Below are 22,482 nucleotides of genomic sequence, written 5' to 3'. Positions count from 1 at the left end.
GCATGACTTTGAGGATTTTCAACATTTGAAGTGTCACTGGCAGTGACGAGCTCACACTGCCCCGGTCTAATTAAAGTATAAACTTTTTTTTTCTTTTGTACTCATGGAATTTGGAAGCTTTAATGAAGTGGGATGGGCTCGGACACTAAATATTAAATGGTTTATGGCAGTATTCAGGTCCTTTAATTAGTGAAGAAGTGGAAAGCTGAAGTGAGTAATAATTATTTAAATATGGGGACAACAGTGCACATTTTTAGTCTCTCCTGGAAGGAATTCATGGTGTTGCACTCATTTGTTCAGAGGAAATGTGACAGAAATAGAAAAAAAAAGAGAGCTAGAGAGACACCGCTTACTTTCTGAACTCTGTACAGCAAGTGCTGCGTGATGTGGGCATGAATGTCACACTGTCATTTGCAGAAAGTTACAGCAGTGGTGTTTAACTAAGTACATTTACTAAGGCACTGCAGTGAAGTACAAATTTGAGGTAAAGTACATTTACTATACTTTTACTACTTCTGCTCTACTGTACTTTTACTCTTTTATTTGACAGCTACAGTTTCTATTTCATATTAAGAAGTTAAATTAAAAACACAACAAGCCTATGAACACAACAGCTAATATTATTTACTAGTCTAACAACAAGTTTTCCCAGCCGACATCTGTCCTTCAGCCTTTTTCAGCTCTTGCCATCGACTAAAAGTCAGCTCCAGATTTACACTTTACACAACTTCTTGCTCTCCCCTTTTCTCTTCTTAGCTTCCTCCGTCATGTCCTCTATGGTCTTTTCTTCTCTGCCATTTTGTCCATAGATGCTGCTGAATACAGTTACATTGCCCATGGGCACAGCTCCGGTTCTGGCATGACACTAGCTCTGTTCTGGGTCAGTGTTCCCTCAAACCTGAAAACCTCTTTTTCCCGTTGGTCCAAAACATATGTGGTACAACACTAACGCTCCCCTGGTAATTTGAACTCACAGGCCAGGCAGCGTGGCTAACAAACTGAGTTAACATTAGCTAACAGCAACTATAATTTGCAGTTCTTGTTTTTCTCCATAGTGAATTGATGCTTGGTGGTAATTTTGCTGCTATGAGGTCTGATATTACAAAACCAGAAACAAAACAACACGCAGTCCTTTTTCTCACTTTAATTTCTTTCACTGTCACTTCCTTTCCTGCTTCTTCGTTTTCACATCTCTGACCACCTCAGCGTGCTTTAAGTAGGAGGAATCGGTCATCTAGTGTGTCATATGAGAAGGTGAATGTGGGTTGAATATTAAAAATAGAAAAGATCAGACTGAGGGGGCCACAAGGAAGAGGAGGATGTGGGAAAAAAAAACAAGAGGATGACGAAAGAAAGTGGGGTGGTAGACACATGCATAGAGATGAGAAAGGAGATACACGACATGAGACAGGCACAGGGAGACGACTAAATGTCTATTTTTACCCCTGGTTGGTACATAGAAAACGTGATAGGCCTCTGCATTAGGCCAAAGAGGAGGATGATTTCTTGGCTTGTACAGGCAGATGTCATATGGACATTCACCTAAATGCAGTGTAGAAGAAATTCTACCCATGCCACTATTTATGTCCTTTCTCTGTCAGCCATCGTCCCTCTTTCCATGCAACACATTATCAATTCTGTCTGTATTTCTGTTGTTCTACATAGTTTTGTGTCTTCTTTCGTTCTTACATCCTCACAGCAGAGACACATTTTGAACTTGAATATTTCAAAGATATTTATGACAAGCTGCCATTTGTACCTCAGATGAAACATAAATTCTCCACGCAATCAAGGGGGGAAAAAAAGTTGGCAGCGACGTTGACAAAAGATTCATTGTTTCCATAAATTTTCAAGCAAAAATAGTGAAACTGGTTCCGGTTTCTGCTTTTCTTTGTCGCTAAACAAATGAATCTTTGCAGAGGCTGTTGGTCAAACAAAACAAGTCACTTTTAGATGTCACTGTCACTGGGTTGTGGCTGTGGGAGAGACGTTAAAGTTTGGTAAAAACATCCTTATTATTTATTATCAAAAACTAGGACGGGGCCTGGAAACATGAGCAACTGTCATCACATTTTGATTCAAATGTTACTAAATTAGTGAAACATGTTTTCAGCCTTTTAAAATCTAAAATCTCGTTTGCATATTCCATCTTTTGTACCTTTTTTTGCCTCTATTTATCTATCTCTCTGTCACTCTCACCAGCAGCTCTTTACACTCTTCTTTACTCTCTAAACTTCCTTTCGTCTGTCTTTCCTTGTCCCCTGCATCCCTCCGACCCTCTTCCCGGATCGATAGATTACTTCCTGTGTTCAGCACGTTGACAGCACAGTTTAGAGACCACGGGGTTCATGTTACCAGTCACACTCGCAGTGTGTGTTTGTGTGTGTGTTTGTACGTATTGTGATGGGCTGAAGGGGTCACCGAGACCTTTGGGGTCAACAGTGGCAGCAGTCCTGTTTTTGCCCTGAAGCCTGAGCGACTGCTTCACTTACTGCTGACTTCTTAGATAAAACGTCTAAAGGAGGAACTTTTTTTTATTTTTTATTTGTAGTTATTCCTCTTTAAAATGATCAATTGCATTAAGACAGCCAAGATTTCTGCATGTGTGCCAGTGAAATTGCCAATCATATCTCAAAACGAGGCAGTTTCACTTGCCTGTTCAATCTGTTGTTTCTGGCAGTTCGTACCTGATATCTAGGTTGTCCATCACCACCTCTGAAGTATATCTGAACCCCAATCTTGCACTCTAACATCACTTGACTAATCCCAATGAAGTAATCTCAAATCATAAAATCTACCATTATCTGCTAACAACTGGCCTCGCTGTACCTCTCTGGGCATAAGGCAACCAAGCTACTTTAACAGACTGACTGACAGGTCCTGATGTCCTTAAATCCCATAAAAGCTTCTCTACATCCATCGCCTAGGGCAACGTGCAGCAGTAAATGGCTTCAGTTTGTCTGAGGTGTGCCCAGAGAGCCTAAAAGAGATCAATACAGTCACTCACAGTCATTGTTTTAAATCAGCTCCAGTGTAGGTTCCTGCCATAAAAGTCCCCTCCAGATCCCAAACCCTCGGGCTCCCACAGCAAGGTGGGTCAAAGCAGCGATGTAAAGAACGAAAGAATCGACTCTCAACTATCCGTATGTTGTATTTGTAGCTCCTGTAGCTCCAGCGTCATGCATTTTCCTTTAAAATGACAATGAAATATCTCTGAGTTTATGCAGAATTTCAATGTTGTACTGGATTTAATTACAGCTGATTTAACTCCCAACACCCAAAACCTGCTACAGTACATTCTGCTGACAAATATAATGAGTATCAGATGCATTTCTTTTCTGCAAGTTAGAAACTTTATAGCACCAAGATGGGTGCCCAAAAATTTCAACACATGTTTTTCAAACCACAGATCAGTTTCTATCATCCCCTTGACATTTCAAGTGGAGAGATTTTCCTACTTTCTTGACAAGGTTGTATAACTACTGTATGTGGACAGAATACATCTGCTCACTTTCTCCAGGCATTTAATTCCCAGCACTCAACATAAACCTCTAATGAAGCAGGCCGTGTAGACTAGAGGTCATTAATTTAACAGTGTCATTCGTCACGAACTCTACTCAGATTGGGTGGCAGTATTGCCCAACCTCCCTTGACAGAAACAGCTGTTCAAGCAGACATAGGGCCATTTGTATCGGTACACAAACCTGAATCACATCAACAGTAATCATTGAATGGCTGGTTCAAATGATTCAAATGGAAAAGCGGTGAGTATTTTTTCATGCTTGAGGGGAAATTCCTGTTTTAACTTTTGACTTTTCATAGTTTTGATAATCATTCCTAGTCACACTGAGTGTTACAATCCCTTAAATTTCTGTGCTACAATTGATTTGAGTGGGGGTGTTCTTGAAGATGACCACTAGATGATGTTTCTACCATTGTGACACATCTTCAGTTGTGTACCTCAACTATCTGTGTTGAGGTGTTTCAGCCTTTTATCACAAGACACCCTCAGCCGTACCACCACATGCTGATCAGACATCGGTGTGCGTGTCTTGTGGTTAGCCTCACTTGGCTGCCCAGACAGTGTCTCCCTTTGTCAGCCACAGTCAGGAACGGATGCATTGGCAAGTGCTTTGAATACCTTCCTATGGGCCTGCCCTCTCATTCCTACTTCCCTCAGGAGCTTGGCAGTGGAACCGGCTACAAAGCCTCTGCAATTAACTTTAACTGGCTGCACTTTTAGGTCCCAGCCTTGCTCCTCTGCTCGTGCTGTAAGGTCCCAGGGGACAAAAGCCTAAAGACGAACCGGCAGGAGTTGGACCTAAGAACCAGATTTGATTGCACAGGAGAGGGGTTAGCGCTCCATTTGTCTCCTTCGCAGATGAAAGATGGTAGTTGTATGCACATTGTCTGGGCATGGCATTAGTGGTCACATTGGTTTAACATCAACCAACCCAAACCACACAGATATGTTTAAGGGTTGCTGGATATGCACACTGGGGAGAGGCTGGCTCTTGTCCCAGCCAAAGATGTAGATTCGTGAGACACGGTAGGAGATCATATGTAGTTCTGATGACTCGATGTGAGTTTCCATAATATTGAGAATAGCAAGATTGTCCCCATCAGGTAAGCTACAGATCTAGAAGCATATAGAAGCTGGATGTGGATGCAAAGTGTCCTGGGTAGCGAATTGGGTGTGCTTATTTACACATCCAGGCATTATGGAGAAAATGTATCCATCATTTGGAGTCGTGTTTGTGTCCATCTGGTTAATGTAAGTCCAATATTTGCTGTTTTTTAGCTCTATTCATGGTCTCTACCAACTCCAGAAGCATATATCTGGCTCTTCAACTGCTAAAAGCTCCACTCACTCACTTTCAGTTTTATCTAAAGAAAGTAGCTCTGATAAACTGTTAGTATCTTTATAACCTGATTGTCTAACGTCTACCAGAACAAAATAACTTCAGCAAATAAGACACAACATGTAATTAACAATCTTTTAAAGCCAGGCAAGGCTGTTAAAGTTGGTGAAACTACCAATTTTTCTTATTTTTCTTTTTTTCAGAGCATTTAATTTATTGATTGCTGATGGGATGTTTCAACAAACGTAACAAAAATGCCTCTGGAATATATTTCTGTACCTAGCTGTAATATATTTCCCCCAAAAAAGCCACAACTGAACCCACTTTGAATTAATTCCACTACATTGATGTCTCCTAACAACAACCACACGGTGCTTTACTGTACCTGTAATCAAAAAGATAAATAGACTTACAAACAATGACGTTTCAGTGCCCATCCTCCTGCCACCCACCTCACGGTCATGACCTGAACTCTGAAAGGAAGGCAATGCTTTTTTATTGACTGTTAACCCAGGCTTCTCTCCTCCAGACTCCAGTCTCCACCAGTTTAAACATCGGTTTCATGTCTATTAACAGTGTTGGGTCATGACCTGACCCCACTTATACCTTCACCTCTCCTGTCTATCTCTCTCTTCCTCCCTTCACCTCCCAGCTCTCCATCTTTTCATCCCCCTTTAACCAAGTCACTCCCTGGGGACCCTCTACCACCTCTTTCTCTTACACACACACACACACACATATGCAGACAGACTCTTGCTGCCCCTCGGCTTAACAGTATTTATAACGATCTGACCCTAAGACCTCTCTGCGTTAATGATCTTCAGCCCCGCCCAACACAAACACACACAAACACACACACACACTGACAAACAATAACCTGTGCTCTTGTGTCTGTCATATTTGTTTTCCTCCCTTTGTTACAAGGGTACAACATTGCAGTAATTAAACTATATGGACAGCCCCAAACGAACAGCTTCATTTCATCAATGTGGAATATCACCAGTGGGAGAAATTTGGAAACCATGTTCTCTTTAAACAGCCCGTTGTGTAAGACTGTCAGCTATAACAATGCAAAATGGCTGCTTTCTATTTAGTAATGCTGATACACATCTCCATTTGAGGGGGAATAAAATCTTCCTTCATTTAAGAAAATAAAGTACTGCCTATAGTGTTTTAGGATTAGTAGGAGCTACGTGATAAGATAAAATATTTCAATGTTCTGCTGCATCCTTTGAGTTTTCAAAGGCTGAAAATCAATTCATGTCAATTCTATTTCTCAAACATTTCAGTTTCAAGATTTAACTGATGGTTACCAGAAGTTCTCTCTAAAGGAGGATTAAAGAGGGATTAAAATTTGCCTTTATGGGTCAACAAAATCAAAATTTTATCTTTATTTTAGTTCGTGAATTTAGCTCAAAGTAGAAAATTATAATCCTCCTATATGCCTTAAAGAAGGTAACACAATATATCACAAAAAACAAAAACAAATCCACATTCTACTACTACCGCAACAACTATTAGTAAAAGCATGACCAGTTAACATTTCAGAGAGGAGTAGACATTAGCATCGCACTGAAGAAAACAATGTATAACATATTTTCCAGTTCACTCTAAAACATATTTGGTATTCATCGTTTGCTCCCCCTTTATCACCCTTTAGGGTCCATTTATTGAAAGTGATATATGAGCATCCAAGTCTGATCCTGGACACAGAAAGATGCTGGAAAGACGTTACAGCCCAAAACACACACACACACACATTTACACCACAGAAGCTTGCATGCTTCTGCACATAAAAAACAAACTATTGTGCTCCCGCTCTCATTCTTTTTCTCTCTCAAGGCCTTTTCAATCCTCACATGAGTCACCAACACACACCTACAGCTGGTTTAGACACACACACTCTCTCTCTCACACACACACACACATCCTCACAAACAAACTCAGTTCCTCCCTCTCAATCAAGTTCTGTCAGCAGTACTAGAGCCTGATATGAGGCCAGGGACAGAGGAAATGAACGATGTCAACCAGTGTTATAATTCAACAGAACCGACCACATGAGAGGGAATACATCTACTGTATTTTGTGCTCATGGGAAATCAATCTCAACTCATAATACAATGTTTGCAAGCACGTGTCTTGAAGAGGTCTGGAGAAGGAGAGTTCACTCCCAGTGTGTGTGTGTGTAATTCTGAATAATGTTTCCCTCTCCATGTTGAGATTCATGCTCTAACTTGTCTCTGTTGTTATTTTTTCTTTCTGACACATAGTTAAGAGCTGATGAAAGACCAAGACAAGATAGAAGCATCCAATTATGCTCTTATACACACATACACACATTTTCTTGTCCAACAGAAGGAGTTCTCACCCCATAAATCAGAGGAGAATGCATAAATAAGATGATATTACAGAGTTTAGAAGCAGCAAGACAATCATTCACATGCTTTTAAGACAATGCACTGAAAGGTAGTACTTTCCATGCACCTGAGAGATTAAGATCCATTATAAGCATTGCTGGTTATTTAAGTTATTTCACGTGCTAGCATTAGAAGCTCTTTCTTCTCTGATTTGATCATCTGCTGAGAGTATAATTTGAATAATGACCTGCAAAAGTACAGACCTGCATGTGATTGATAATTGACATGAAACAAAGGGAGTGACAAAGTCATAAGAGTCATATCCCTACATCCGTTTAAAATCTGGCCTGTTGAGACTTTAAAAATGCCAACATAACTTCTCTGTGCCTTTCATACTGGCAGGTCACTGACGTTAATACTTACTTATGTCAATGTCATGGTAGGAGATGTAGCTGTCAGGGTTTGCCCCCCAAAAACTTGAGAACTCTGTCTGAGGGATAAGCCTCTCTGAAATACAATAAGTTCGTGTTTGGACTGAAAATAGCCTTCCATTAAAAAATGGACCCCGCTGTATTTGCAGAGAAGCCTCGTTGCATTTAATTTAAAATGTCACCAGATTTTTCTCGTGTTTGTCACCTTGTGAGTTTGTTTGCTGTCAGCGCAGAGGCAAACGCACACATGCTCTTACAAGCACAAACACAACATTTCTCTTTTTTCTACAGTTTGCACAGCCATTTTTTCAGCTGTGGATGACAGGGCGGCATCATTTCTCTGTGCCTTCCAAAACTGAAATTGGGTTAAGATGGGTGAAGTACAGCGTCAAGGTTGGAGGAGCTTCTTCAACATGGTTATAATAATAAACCATAGACTGTATGAATAAAAGTCAATCCACTTTCCATTACGTCACCCTCAGGTTTCTGAAGAGATGTTGTGAAGCTCAGATTTCGGCTTTTCTGGCTGTTGCCATCTTTGCAGGCCTGACTCAGCTCCTGGCTAATCTAGAAACGAGAAAATATATGAAGCGTGGGTAGAGCTGAGGCTGGCTGAATAAAGCCCGGTTGCTAAAACCAGCCACCTATGATGGCAAACACCTGTCACCTCTTAATTATGCATAAGGGGTGAGTTATATATAAAATCACCCCCTGTGCAGTTGTCAGAAACCTGTGTGGAGAGCTGCTTCTGTGTGAGCCTTTGACATCTGATTGGATTTAAAATTTCCACGATATCAAGAAGCAGAGATTTAAAACTATAAACACAGTGAGAGTTAATATGATATGCCAATTTAGTGAACATTAAATCAATAAGCACGAATACATGCATATGGCTATGAATCTATAGCTATAGTAATAAATCCTGGGGACTGATTCCTGAGGAAATCTGGAGGTAATTAATATATAAATGAATCATCGGTGCATCAGAGCATCAATGTGTGCCTACGTATATGCACTTGATATTTAGTGATAGAGTGTTGGTGAGAAGAAAGCTGAAATTGTTTGCTTTGGCAGTCTACCTAAAGACACACAATTAGCAGGAGTGTCAAGAAGGTGTGCTGTAACTGACAAACTTGTGAACATGGATTTAGCTTCACGGACTGTTTTCACCATCCTAAATAGAAACTAATAACACCTTCGTGCTGTTGCCAAAACAAACCTTTTTTTTCCTATAAAAGGGTTGGGGAGTCTGACTCATGTTATCCCACCTGTCTTCTGTTTGCAGCGTCTTGCTTTGTGCTGTGATAGGATTTTTACTCGTAAATGAATGCCTGTTGTATCAAACTTGAATTTTAATATCCAGTGTTTTCTAACTTGGACTGAGCGAGTGACATTTTCATATAGAATAGCTTCTTCTTCTGAGATTTTTCCATCAGATATTAGCGGTATGAATCTGGATTTTCTACTTTTTTTTCCCTCACCAGGTTCTTAGATTACTGGCGTTTGTCTTTTTGAAGGCATATATTAATTCACTCAGTTACCCTTCAGCTTTGTAGGAATGCACTTCCATCTCTCCCTCTCTTTCCTTGACTTCATCATTAAATGCTGCAGAGCCTGACCTAAAAAATAACCCAGCAGTCAAACCTGAAAACAACCACAGTTGACAAAGCACCCAGTGCTACAGGCATGGTCGTCTAATGGGAATCTTAGAGGCAAATTTTCCACACAAAGAAATTTGCCCACACTATGGAAGCTGGTACCTGTACTCCTCATCCACATATCTGAACAGTAACATATTATAACTCTGTCCGAAGCTTTTGTCTGTCCTCTTCTGACTTCTTCTTCTACACATCAATATGGAAAACTTGAAATTTGATCTCAATTATAGTGACCAAATTATCACGGTTAACAATATTATAGAGATATTCTTAATTGCTCTACAGTCAGTATCGACTCACGTTTTTAACTCGCTATTATAAATATCACAGTACTAGTTCTTCCTAGCGTTAATGAACATGTTTACATTATTAGGTTTCATTTCCAATCCCATCATCAAAAAGGAAGCGTGTTTTAGACAATGCTCAATCATCCAACAAGCACACACGCTCCAATCACACTGTTCTTTTAGCTTTTTAGAGCTCTATTTGAGGGCGAAGTCATTGCTCTGTGATCACTTTGGAGCTCTGTAATGAGTCTTCTTGCCATTACGCAAAAAGCTTAGAGAATGAGTAGTGAGTCCATTTTGTATCTTTATCTTCAGGGAACGTGTGCACTGCTGCTTTAAACTTATAAAGGATATTAACTTGCAACAAATGCAGGAGCACTTTATGATGGTTTTGTAGCAACAAATTTGACCGTGTTGAGATTTCTCGTTATTCTCTTAGATGTCTATTACGATCAATAATAACACCATCACCTCCCCACATATTGATCATCTCCTCAATCTCTGCTCATAGCATATTAACAACTTAATTCATTCACTTATATCCTTATACTGTTAAGAGCTGACATTTGTGCTGAAATGTTTTTTTCCATTCCACACGTAAGACCGTTGTCGATCGTTGTAAAGATAGGATAAACCAACTGAACTCAATGGTGCTTATCACTCCACTCTCTGCTCTCTCAGGACCGTCTTCAGTAATCAGCAACGATGATGACTCTGCCTCTCCTCTTCACCACGTCTCCAATGGTAGCAACACTCCTTCCTCCTCAGAGATGGGCCCTGACGCGGTAATCATCGGCATGACCAAGATCCCGGTGATAGAAAACCCTCAGTACTTCAGGAGCACAAACAGCCTCCTGAAAACCGACACGTGTGAGTACAAATCTCTCATTACCTTACTCAAAGGAGACACGCTGAAAATGTTTATGAATCCACTGTGAGCTTCAACTTAACTGTACTTGTGTGAGGTTACCATGGTAACATCGTCCCTGCTGTCATGGCAATGACCTTGGAGGATGCTGAGGATAAGCTGTCGATTTTGAGGGAGAAGTGGGAAATAGAAAGGCCATTTATATGCACAAGTGTGTGTATGTATGTGTGCGTGTGTGCCCAAGCATATGTTACGCACAAATCCATTCATAAATTTAGACTTCCTTCTGTGACTCATACACATACATAACCAGAGAGTCTGTGAGCCACGACAGGTAGAAGTATTTTTTTCCTCCGGGGGGTGAGCAGCACCAATTTATCTAGAAGAAAGAAGAGAAAACATGTATACAGCAGAAATTCAACAAAACAAGAGACAGAAGGGCAAAATGGTCAAAGAAAGGAAGCAGAAAGAGACAAACAGAAATAGAAAAGAAACATGAGGAGAACAAAAAGAGGAAGATGGAGAGAGAGTGAGAGACAGACAGACAGAGAGCACACACACAGATATTGACCTGGTCCATCAACATGACATTATGATTATTGGCAAATAATAAAAGCTTCTCCAGGCTTTGGCCTTGTATTGCAGTAAATTATGGAACCATGTGTGTGTGTGTGTGTGTGTGTGTGTGTGTGTGCACGATCACGCTCTTTCTGTTGAGGGCAAGGTTGAGGATGTATAATGACGGGAGACTGGAGCTTGACCTCTTTAGTCCTGCCTGCGATATAACTAAAAGATAGACTGGGATTTACTGCCTAAAGACAAGAATGAAAGCGCAGAGGATCAATGAAAGTCAATAACATACTGCTGTGTATGTGTATATGCCTGCGTGTGTGTTTTTAATATATTACAGCCATTACAACTATTACTCTGCGTGCTTCTTTGACTCACAGACAGGCAGCATAAATACTGAAAGTATCTGCCCGATTATTTGGCACTCTGCCTCTTCAGACCCGTACAATAGCCTTTGATGGAGACAGTTTGGCAAAGTGGCTGTAGATTACGTGCCAAGAACTGAACTCTTTTTAAACAGTGGCCTTAACCAGCTTGTGGCCTGTAATATTGAATAGGAATCAGTGGTGGGTACACGTTTCTACTTAAAAGATGGCACAGGCCTCTACTTGGCAGCAATAAAGCGGCAATTACTCTGCAGAGATGATGGATCCGCGTGCAATTACGGAAACTGTTAGCTGTGTTGCAAAGCTTCAGCTGTGCAGCTTACCACTGAAGTGAACACCTCATTAACAATAATAACATCAGAGGAGTAATAACATCAGAAAGTGTGTCACATGCATTATTAAAGAGTTACAGTAAAATACCACTGGACTTGCATTGATGGTAACTAATGTGTTTATCATTAGCTAATCCTGCATACAGGCTGTTAGTAAGCATGTCAAGCAACTGAAGCACGGGCTATAGTTAGGATTTTAGAAATACTGAGGTCATCAACAATCAAAGTCACATATTTTTATTTTAATTATTTGGATACTCTTATAAATCAAATTAGCTGTTCAAGTTCTTTTAAAGAAGTCTATCGGAAATCCAACAGCTGCTTAGAAACTGAACTTGACCTTGAATAATTGTCTCTCTTCTCTTATACTTGTCTCTAATCCCCCTGTATTAAATATAATATTACATATCAGACATATTTGGGGGAATTTCTGACCCATGAAGTAAAAAGTTACAATAAAAACTTCTAAATAGGTAGATGGGCTATCCAACAGAGTTGTGAGCAATGATGCAATTATAGTTCTGGTTCTGTACAAAGATAAATTAAACTGCTTACAAAAAATCTCTAAAACTGAAGCAGAAATGATGTCCTGGACTTTTTCTTGGTCAGGCACAGTAGCTAAATGGATAGCTGTTTCCAGCAGTTTCCAGTCTTTGTGCTAAGCTCCAGTCATATATTTAGTGCACAAATCCAGGAGTGAGTGATCAATTTAACACTGGCATGGAAGTAAATACAAATATGTTGCCCAAGTATTCCTGACAGGAGTCAAACATTTATAACTTACTTATAACTTATAATATATATCGTGCATGTGTATGTTTTTCATTGTATAAGGTAAACTTAGTCTAGGATTTAAATAATGTGCTAAAACTCTAAGAGAAAACACAGCAGACTTGACCCCTGAACTGAAGGAGAGATTTTTGTAATGTTACACCTTCCTCTTGGCTTATTGTATCTCTCAAGTTTTTAACGGTTTCTATCCCAGCAGATCTTCTGGGGTTTGTATTTTATTGTATCTAGGTAATGAGGATTAACATAGCTCTGGAAAGTGTTATTCATAAGTCGACAGTATTTGAAAACACCCTATTACACACACATGCACACACACACACACCCTGGGCTTATGAAAATTTAGGTCACAATTAGCTACACCTCATGATAGGAAGGCATACAGTTTGCAGTGGCAGTGAACTAGAAGGAGGTGAAGTGGAAAAGAAAAGTGGAAATTAGAGTCATGACATTAGTTTGCTGAGGAATTTGATGGAGAAAAGGCTTGAAGTCCTGTTTTTCAAGCGCCTGTCAAACATGATTGTGACTCAAGCTGTTTTACGTCAGCGTCCAGAGAGAACGAGGAATGAAGGAAGAGGCAGATGGCAAACAGGGAATAATTATGCCCCAAGACATTAATTTCTTTGCTTGTTTATGAGATGCTGATTAAGGAGAACCTGGTGAGAGGTGGCTGTATGGAGAGAATGTGGAGAGATTGGATGATGGTGGGAAAAGGATAGATGGAAAAAAGAAGGGAGAGGAGGTGGTTGATGGGAAATATTATCCCTTTTGATGTTAATGTTGCAAGTGCTGTCATAAACATGTGACGGGAAAAGACTGATGGAGCAACAGAATGGCGAAGAACATGTGCCTAAATGTTAATGTTTATAGGATGATGATTAAAAAGTGATAGGTTTAGCAGCTGAGGGGAAAGGCAATGGGGAGAAATAAATGATGGAACAGAGGGGTGCTAAATAAGGAAAGTGAGAGTAAGATAATGAGACTGGATAGAGCGATGCTAAATGAGGGAAAATGAGTGAATATGATAAGCATGGCAAACGGGTACTAATTAAGAAAAACATCAGAGAATAAGAGTGCAAAGTTTGGTAAATGGGGAATAATATTTCTGGAGATCTTAATTAAGGATTGAGGAGATGAGGAGTGATGTGTAGCACTGCACATGGAGATACAGTTTAATAATGAAAGCAGGCTGGAAGAAGGAGTGTAAAACTGGCAAATGCAGACAGCTGGAAAGCAGAATTCATGAGCGCTATAAGGCCATAAAAAACAAAATAACTTCACTTTGAAAGTTCTTGATTGCTATCCGCAGCAATTATGGAAAATACTCGAATATGTAAATGCAAAATTTGTTGCAATGGCACATTATAAATCCAACAATAAACACACAGGAAGAAGTGTGAGAACACCAAAATTTCCTGCTAAAGGAAAAAAAAAAAAAAGCAATCGTGGCAGGACTGTTTCGCACACATCAATTTATTTGCTATTTGAGGATGTTAATTAAGGAGAAGTGGTGCGAGGCGTCTTCATGGGTGAACGCTTATTACACAACTGCAGTAGGAAATGGCGCGGTGAGGTTATTAGCTGGTTAAATGGTGGGTAGTTGTCTTGTGGGGATGTGGATTTATTGTGCGCTGCTGCTGCTGCTGCTGCTGCTGCATGGGGAGATGTGGGTGTACTGAGATCTGTGACCCGCTGATGTTGTTTTTCCAACTGAAGACAACAGACAACAGATATAAACGCTGACTTTTAGCCACAGTGAGACTTGCACATACTCAACCCTGTCACCTTTAAAGATTATTTTCATATGGTACTAATTCACGGCAGCAAAAAGAAGCATGAACATGTGACAAAGCTTGATATTTAGCCATTCAAGCACTGAGGGAAAAGTTGCCATGAGAGTTAAGTACAACTTTTCCCTTTGACAAAAGTTTTATTGTGTACTCAAGGAAATATCAATCAATCTGGTGTTGGTTTATTCAAATTAAGAATGGCATATATCTGCTTTTGCACAGTAATTCTTCTTTTATGCCAAAACAGATCTGGAAAACTAATTTCAAGTATAGTAGACATCATTTCTAAGATGCAGGATTCACATACGCACACACACACTGAAGTGTGTGTTCTCCTTCACTACATTGCGAATTAGATGCTTTTGAATATCTGATGCAGACCAGCGGCGTTTCTTATCTCTCTCTCTCTCAGTCTGTGCAATATTGGGTTATGGTGGACCTCAGTAGCTTACAGTGTAGATCGATGCAGCTTCTGAGAGTCTAGCTGAGCTTTAATGTGATATTCTGAGTGGACAGCTTTTCTTCAAATGCGCCTCTTAATCACATCACAGATAAATCTCAGCTCTTGGTGTCGTCTCTTTGTGCGTGCTCACGTGCATGTTCGAGACGTACCCAAGTGCCCGTGTTATAGGATAATTCATGTTTCCTTGTAGCACACATGGCCTGCAGTCAAAAAGACAGAGCTTAGGTTATAGTAAGGGCACCATGCTGTTATTCTTTCTCTAAAATAAAAGCTTGTATCATCACCATGGTGAGATGCCAAATTTTCAAAAAAAAAAATAAAAATCTGTTGGCATGGAGTTGCAAGTTACTTAGCAACAGAAAGCAGGTTTGTCGACTCTGTGGGTGAGCAGAAAGCAGGGAGAGATTTACACCAGAGTATAAACTGAATCAAATTAGTATTTGACAAACAGTGGATTTTCTTATTTACTGAAAGATTCATATGTATGTATGAATGATAATATAAAATATTTATGCAGCAGAAAAAATATCTACTACTCAATGTTGTAATGCTGCCAATTTATTTCGGTATTAAAGAGAGGGGAATATGCCCCCAATAAAAGAGCTGTATGTTAACATAACATCTGAAAGAATTATAAAATCCAATCTTTCTCACTTTAGAAACCCAAACAGTAAATCTTTGATGGAGTTGCATATATTTTGTTTTTAGATAAATCACAGATACTGCTGTTGTAGTTTTTGTCTTGCTCTGGCAAATAAACCACACATGAACTGAACTGATTGCTGAGTAATTAAAATGATGTACAGTTTAATCTAAGTTTAATCTTGTAGTTCTAATCTTGTTTTTGTCTCCTTATGTGTTTCTAAACCACGATGGCCACAATTAAAAGTTTCTCCTTCACTTCCCAACAGTCGTCCAGCATATTAAGAGACACAACATTGTGCTGAAGAGAGAGCTGGGAGAAGGAGCCTTTGGAAAAGTTTTCCTGGCTGAGTGTTACAACCTCTCACCCGACCAGGAGAAGATACTGGTGGCTGTCAAGGTAATCTGAGAAAGATTTTCTAAATATATGTACTGTATATATGTAAATAATGTTTTTTTGTTGTTGTTGTTTTTTTACATTATAAGAAGAAAAAATATGTTTCTACCGTTCTTAAAATATGAGATTATATAGTGTAAGTGATTGAAGAACAAACATCTGTGATGTGAAACCCTTACTTGAACAAAACACAACAATTGTTTTCTTCTAGCTATCATAAACCAAAGATCAGGACAAATTGTCCTTCTATGTCTGATCAGACAAATGTAAAAATACCATCCAGTCTGTGTTACAGAGAAAATATCTCAATTTATTAGGAGTCTAGTTTCAAAATGAGATATTTTGAAAATCCCTGCTCCTAAAAATCTCATAATATTATTATACAAGGTGAAGTTATTGCTTTCTCTACTATATTTTGCAATGATATCTGATACCTGAGCTACATTTGAAACATTGAACAGTTTACAGCTGATAATCTTATGTTCCAGAAATGGATACATGGCATTTTGAAATGAAATCCTTCATATGGTATCAGCACAGTATTTCGACTCCGCGTTCGCCATCCCATCCATTTCCTCTGCTATTGTTAGAAAGACGTTTTAAGAGTTTCTCTTTAAGCAAAAGGTGGAATTACACTCAAACCGCTGACTTCCGGGGTCAAATTGAACGGTTTCCTCTCATCACGTCTATCCATCCATCCATCTCTCCATCAAGGATGCTTTCTCTCCGGGTCTGCGGTGAAACAGGATCCGATTGGCGAAGAACTTCTCATTAACAATACATGACCTGTGAGAGACCCCCCCTCTCCTTCTGTCCTCCTTCACCCCCTTCACTTCCTCTGTTTTCTATGCCTCACCTCTAACTCTCACCTGCAGTACTTTCTCTCTCTCTCTCTGTCCTCTGCAGTTTTCTCATCCTCAAATCCTTCACCTCCTGTTTCCTCCCAGCTTAGCTCTAAGCCACTTGCTGGCCTGCTGATGTTGGCTGCCAGCTTAGCTTCAGCTCAATCTGTGCACTCTGGAAAAATATGCACCTGAAAATCCCAGAAAGCTTGGTTTTAAGACAAGAAGCTGCTTGTTGCTGACTGCATGTCAAATCTAACATCAATTTACACTGAAAACAAATCCTCAAACTTCTATGTGTGGTAGCACGCAGACTTAATGTAAATAAATCATGAAATCATTAGAGTCTCTTCATTGATTTAACTCTCTTTATTCATCAGATTTTTCTTTTTCAATTAGCTAATGTAGCACCTGCTTATTGTGCGCTCTTCCTTCCTCCTTTCGTCAACTGGCGTGACTCACCGATTCACTCTAGTTGTCTTTTCCTGCTTTCTGCTGCTGCGTCAACAAGGAGAAGATGTCATGAAAGATGGTGGGAAAAGATTTTCACAAACGCATTTTTCAATGACACTGCCCTCGCGTCTCTCTCTAATTAAAAAGGGCCAGTTCAGCCAAATTAGAAAAACAAAAAGGGTTCTTTGGGAGAAAGCAGAATAACTGGGTTAACTTAAACCAAAGCTAACATTAACATTACAGAGTACCTCATGTGTGTGTCTCTTTTCTTTGTTACATAGACATGCGTGGTATCAAAATGGTGGCTAGTACATTAAGTAAATTTGTTCCTCCAAAATGTTGTCATGGAAATAAGAGGTCCTGATGTCACTTTGGACCTCTGTTCCATTTGTTTCTGTAACTTTCTCATTAAGCATTTCTTTCAATACTCATTGGTCAAAAATAAATGTGTTTCTGGTCTTTAAAATACTGTCCAAAACTGTGATTTGGTTGTGTTGACCCTTTAACATAGTCTCAGCATCAGACTTCTGTAAAGTGAGGACATAAATTAATTAACTGAAGTTATATAACTGCCATATTATAGTAGAGAAGAAACGGAAATGTCATGATATATACACCAGTTCTGTAAAACAGATCCTGGCCATTTTGATTATGAAATTTTGCAGCACTGATCTCTATTTAATTTCTGGAAGTTTATTTTAAATTTGTGCAACATCTGATGGAAATGAATTATTACTGTGCATGCAGATTTGTAATTTAATTATAATCACCCTGCATTGTTGAGCATAAATAATAGAAAAAAAAACATATTTAGAGGTATATTTTCCCTTTACATACCCCACCCTCTCATGAGTACATTGTTCATAATGTACAGACTGTACAGTATATGCTGTTGCACTCTGTCATGCAGGCTACAGTTCAGAAGCATGTTCTCCCCCGTACACCACATTACAATAACCTACACTCACTAATAGAGCTTAATGGTCCTGGTTTTAGAGTCGGCTATCAATCAGCTAGTCAGCCATACAGGAATACAGAGGCAAGTTTTACTGTTACTGTATATTACACTATACACCGAGGTGCCATCGATCACAGGCTCTCTTGAACACTTGCACATACATGCAGAAATATACATGGGCCTATACATACACACTTACAGAACACTCCTGCATGTCATCAATCATGAACACCCAACACTTTCAATAATGTTGCCTTCACACATGTAAACGTGAGTCACTACATTCCCGAGATGGAGGTTGTTGATTGCTTCTTATTTGTCCAGGGACCTGAACGTGTGCGCACACTGAATGACTAACAGAGTAATATTATGGCTTTTAGCCTGGGAATAAATGCAGTGTTGAGAGACTCAGAGCGTCATGGAGATTTCTGGCTGATAGGAAACTCTCTGTTCTTTAACTTTGCTGAATTCAACTTTAATATGTTTTCCTCAGTACAGTGTTGGATATAATGCTTGTTTCATACACACTTCATCAGTTAGCTGATTGAGCCCAGTGGTGCACTGCATGTTTTTTCCAGGATATAAAGTTTTTTTTCTTCTCATCAGATTTTGTATCCTAGCTCTGTGTATGTTACATAAAATACACGTACAGCAGATGATCATCAATCAAACGTGGATAATTAAAAAACAGTCATGCTTTAAGTGCCAATAAGCATCTTAGTCCTGTTTAGTAAGTCACTCTTTCTAAGGTTCTTCGTAAGTTATAAATGGTATCATTAAAAGCTAATAAATCATTTACTAATGGTTACACAGAGCAAAGTATGGGTTGCCAGACTGTGGCTGCTGTTTATCCTCCTCGAGCATGACTTTGTTTGAGCTTTGTGTTTTTTGACTTTTCATCAAGAAGACCTTTCCAACTGATCAAATGATGTCTGAACTTTTACCAGTCATAACTACAGATCTGCCGGCTTAGATAGTGAGAAACCTATGAGTATTTATTAATGGATTTCTGGAATTGTTTCGAAATACAACAAATAAACATCATCCTCCCATCTATTTTCTGCAACCACTTATCTTTATCTCGGTAAGAAACCTCAAAGGAATTTCCTGACTTGGCGATTAAAAAGTTGTTCTCTTTAATGGTTTTAATAAAGCCATTTATTACATTTCCTCAGTCCTAAAGGTGATATCAGTGTTTTTCTAATCACTCACATCCCTTGAAGCAGGGGGCCTCTCTTACCTTTATAAGAAACCAAACAAAAAACGTAGCCACACAAACTGAAACTGAAAGGTCTAACTAAGAACGCATGCGAGACCTCGTCAGAGGAAAGTCAACCCAGATTTCCCACACATGTCCACTATCACATTTCAAACTGTGATTGGAGCCTAAGCTTTCATACAGTATCCATACTGTAATAATCCACCATATAAACATCATGTACTATCACATTACAGCCCGTAATGTACATGACAAAGCCTTTGTTTCATGATACACGTGTCCTTCTCGTTTTCTGGTTTCTCAGCATTCTAGCTGAAAGGTCGTGGGTCATTTCCTTCTCCCTGAGTTTTCTTTCTTTGTGACTTCTCCGCGTCCTTTTAACCTGTATTAGTAATATGATCTTCTATATGTTAGTACACAGATAGTGAAACAAACAAACACACACGCACACACAAGGTGGAAAGCAAACGTATATCCATGTCATATACTGTAGGAAGACAATCAATTATTCATGTAGGACAAGAAATATTTTCTATATTTTTCTTCTTTTGATGTGAAATGAATAGAGACCCTGTATCACTTTCATTTCCTGCAACTCTCTCTGTCACATGCACTGTCTCTGCCACAGATGCTTGTGTTACACAGCCTCCCCAACATATTTCCTGATTCATGGAAAGGAGACAAAGATTAGTTTCAAAAGAAACCATGGAACATAATGAATGTAAACAGTGTCATACTTTGTAATGGCTTACATTAATATAAAATGTCTGCTCCACCATTGTATCAGTCCTCGCTCTGTGCCAGTAATTTTACACAGCGTGTGCCGAGTTGCTGTATCTCACTTTTACAAGGCAAGACACTTTTTTTTTTTTTTTTAGTGGACATCAGCCAAATAAATTGGAGCAGAGTGGATGCACTGTGAAAATGACTAATTGGCAACAGTGTATGTGGCATAATGTGAGTGTTTTTTCATTTGTCAGTTTATTAAAATGTCACTTCTGTGTGTTTCTGTGTGTGTGTGCAGACACTTAAAGAGGCCAGTGAAAATGCCAGGAAGGATTTCCACCGTGAGGCCGAGCTGCTGACCAACCTTCAACATGAACACATTGTCACTTTCTATGGAGTCTGCGTGGAGAGCGACCCTCTCATCATGGTGTTTGAGTACATGAAACATGGAGACCTCAATAAGTTCCTCAGGCATGACTCTTTTTTATAATGTCATCACAATGTCAGATGTTACATTGAAGAATTAGCTTTTCTCTAAAAATACACGGATCTCTAGACAAAGTGGATTCAATAACTCTGAAAAACTCCCCCATCTTGGAGGGGCAAATGTAGGATTGTACACAGTTGATACAATGCTCACAAAGCAGGAAACAATAACCAAACAAATTTCCACCTGTTCCCTCACAGGGCTCATGGTCCAGATGCAGTTCTAATGGCAGAGGGCCAGACCACCAGACCCGTGGAGCTGACCCAGTCTCAGATGCTGCACATTGCTCAGCAGATAGCATCTGGCATGGTCTATCTGGCATCACAGCACTTCGTGCATCGCGACTTGGCCACCAGGTTTGTGGTCAGACTACACTTAACAAATCTTGTCATAAGACAAAAGATAAAATAAAAGTGCAATGCTTTCAGTGCCATCTAAATGTCTCCAGGTATGTGCTGTTCTTCTGTAGTTAGTTTGTGTTTGTTGTCTAACAGGAACTGCCTGGTGGGTGAGAACCTGCTGGTGAAGATCGGAGACTTTGGCATGTCCAGAGACGTTTACAGCACTGACTACTACAGGGTAGGTGTATGTGTCGATATCTTTTCTGGCCCTTCTTTTAGCCTGCCTCCTCCCTGCTGCATGGGTCCCTCTCTGCTCTTCCCCTGCATGGGCATGACTGACGGACTCTGGCAGAGTTAAAGTCAGAAGCTTGCTGTGGTAGGTCAACTAAACTGAGTGTAGCGCAGTGAAATTAAACATACATGTATCTGTGTGTAGCTCGCTGTGGTGCTATATATAATTAAACAGACTCACAGGGCGGATAAGCAGCATGCCTTGTCAGGTCATACCATGGGTAAAGTAAGGGCTGTTTGTTGGATCATCACTGCAGTATTTTCTGCCACTGAGGACCAATATACACCAAGCTTTTATATAATTTATTCACTATTCTTTTATTAAGCAGGTGTTTTATCTGCTGTTCACTCGCAAGAGACCCGCAAACCAGATAGTGGCATGACAAACACCAATAAATTTTAATGCGCCTTTCTGATGACTATTAATTAAAATTACAAGAACAAACAAAGCCGTATGGATAATATGTGATTATTATTGGATGACAGGGTAATGACACATTACCCTCTTTAAATATTATTTATATAAAATACATCATGTATCAAACTATATTCATATTATGAGGTTTAATCAGACTGGTATTTTTATTTATATGAACTGCAAACGATATATAGGTTATATGTCCTATTTTCTTTACTGTATGTTTTAACAAAGAAATATTAAATATATAAGCCTGGTGGCATGTAATGACAAGTTAATCCTGCTGTTGTCAATCTTCCAAAACCTATTAGATATCTTTTAAATAAAAAATCATGGGAATGTTTCTGTTCATAGTCTGGATAGTCCTAACATCGAACATATCTTTTGTGGTAAAGACTTCAGAGTCACACTGAACATGTATATAATACTGCAAACAACAGATCTATTCAGACTGCAGGAAGTGCAGGTCAGTGAGATGTAACACACACGCAGGCGATGTAGAAAGGACTAGTCTGTAAAAAGAAAAGGGAGAGGAATTTATAAAAGAGATATGTGGATACACATTTCGTTGTGTGTGTGTGTGTGTGTGTGTGTGTGTGTGTGTGTGTGTTACAGGAACATTTAGCAGCTCTACTATAAGTGTCAAGATAACTCAGGGGTACAAGAGACAGCTCAGACTGCGTGTGCTTTTTTTTTTTTTTCCTTCCGTACAACAATCTGTCACCTTTCCAAAAGGCCAAAATCAAATAAATCACACTGATTGATTGATAGTGACTGTCCATTTTTTCTGCCCTTTCTCTCATCCATTGTAACAAACTGACATGAGTGACAGTGATGGAGAAGGAGGAGGAGGAGGAGGAGGGAAAGGGGGAAGCAGGAGGACATATAATGACAAGAAAATCTCTATTTTGGACA

General features: G+C 39.5%; 1 protein-coding gene across 4 annotated transcripts in view; it reads left to right on the top strand.

Annotated features, from left to right (window-relative positions):
- ntrk2a (neurotrophic tyrosine kinase, receptor, type 2a) overlaps positions 1-22,482 on the top strand; it is a 74,987-nt gene that overhangs the window by 38,341 nt on the left and 14,164 nt on the right. For 2 of the 4 annotated variants that reach the window (XM_019259903.2, XM_019259906.2), the window contains exons 14-18: positions 10,277-10,465; positions 15,705-15,835; positions 20,329-20,501; positions 20,718-20,873; positions 21,012-21,102. In XM_019259903.2, coding sequence (XP_019115448.1) covers positions 10,277-10,465; positions 15,705-15,835; positions 20,329-20,501; positions 20,718-20,873; positions 21,012-21,102 — 740 coding nt within the window. The remainder of the gene's footprint in view (positions 1-10,276; positions 10,466-15,704; positions 15,836-20,328; positions 20,502-20,717; positions 20,874-21,011; positions 21,103-22,482) is intronic. The other 2 variants (XM_019259905.2, XM_027277104.1) reach the window with 1 other exon arrangement.

This window comes from Larimichthys crocea, chromosome III (assembly GCF_000972845.2).
Source record: "Larimichthys crocea isolate SSNF chromosome III, L_crocea_2.0, whole genome shotgun sequence".
Lineage (NCBI taxonomy): Eukaryota > Metazoa > Chordata > Actinopteri > Sciaenidae > Larimichthys > Larimichthys crocea.
The sequence above is the reverse complement of the archived record's forward strand: the minus strand, read 5'-3'. Positions and strand labels throughout refer to the sequence as shown.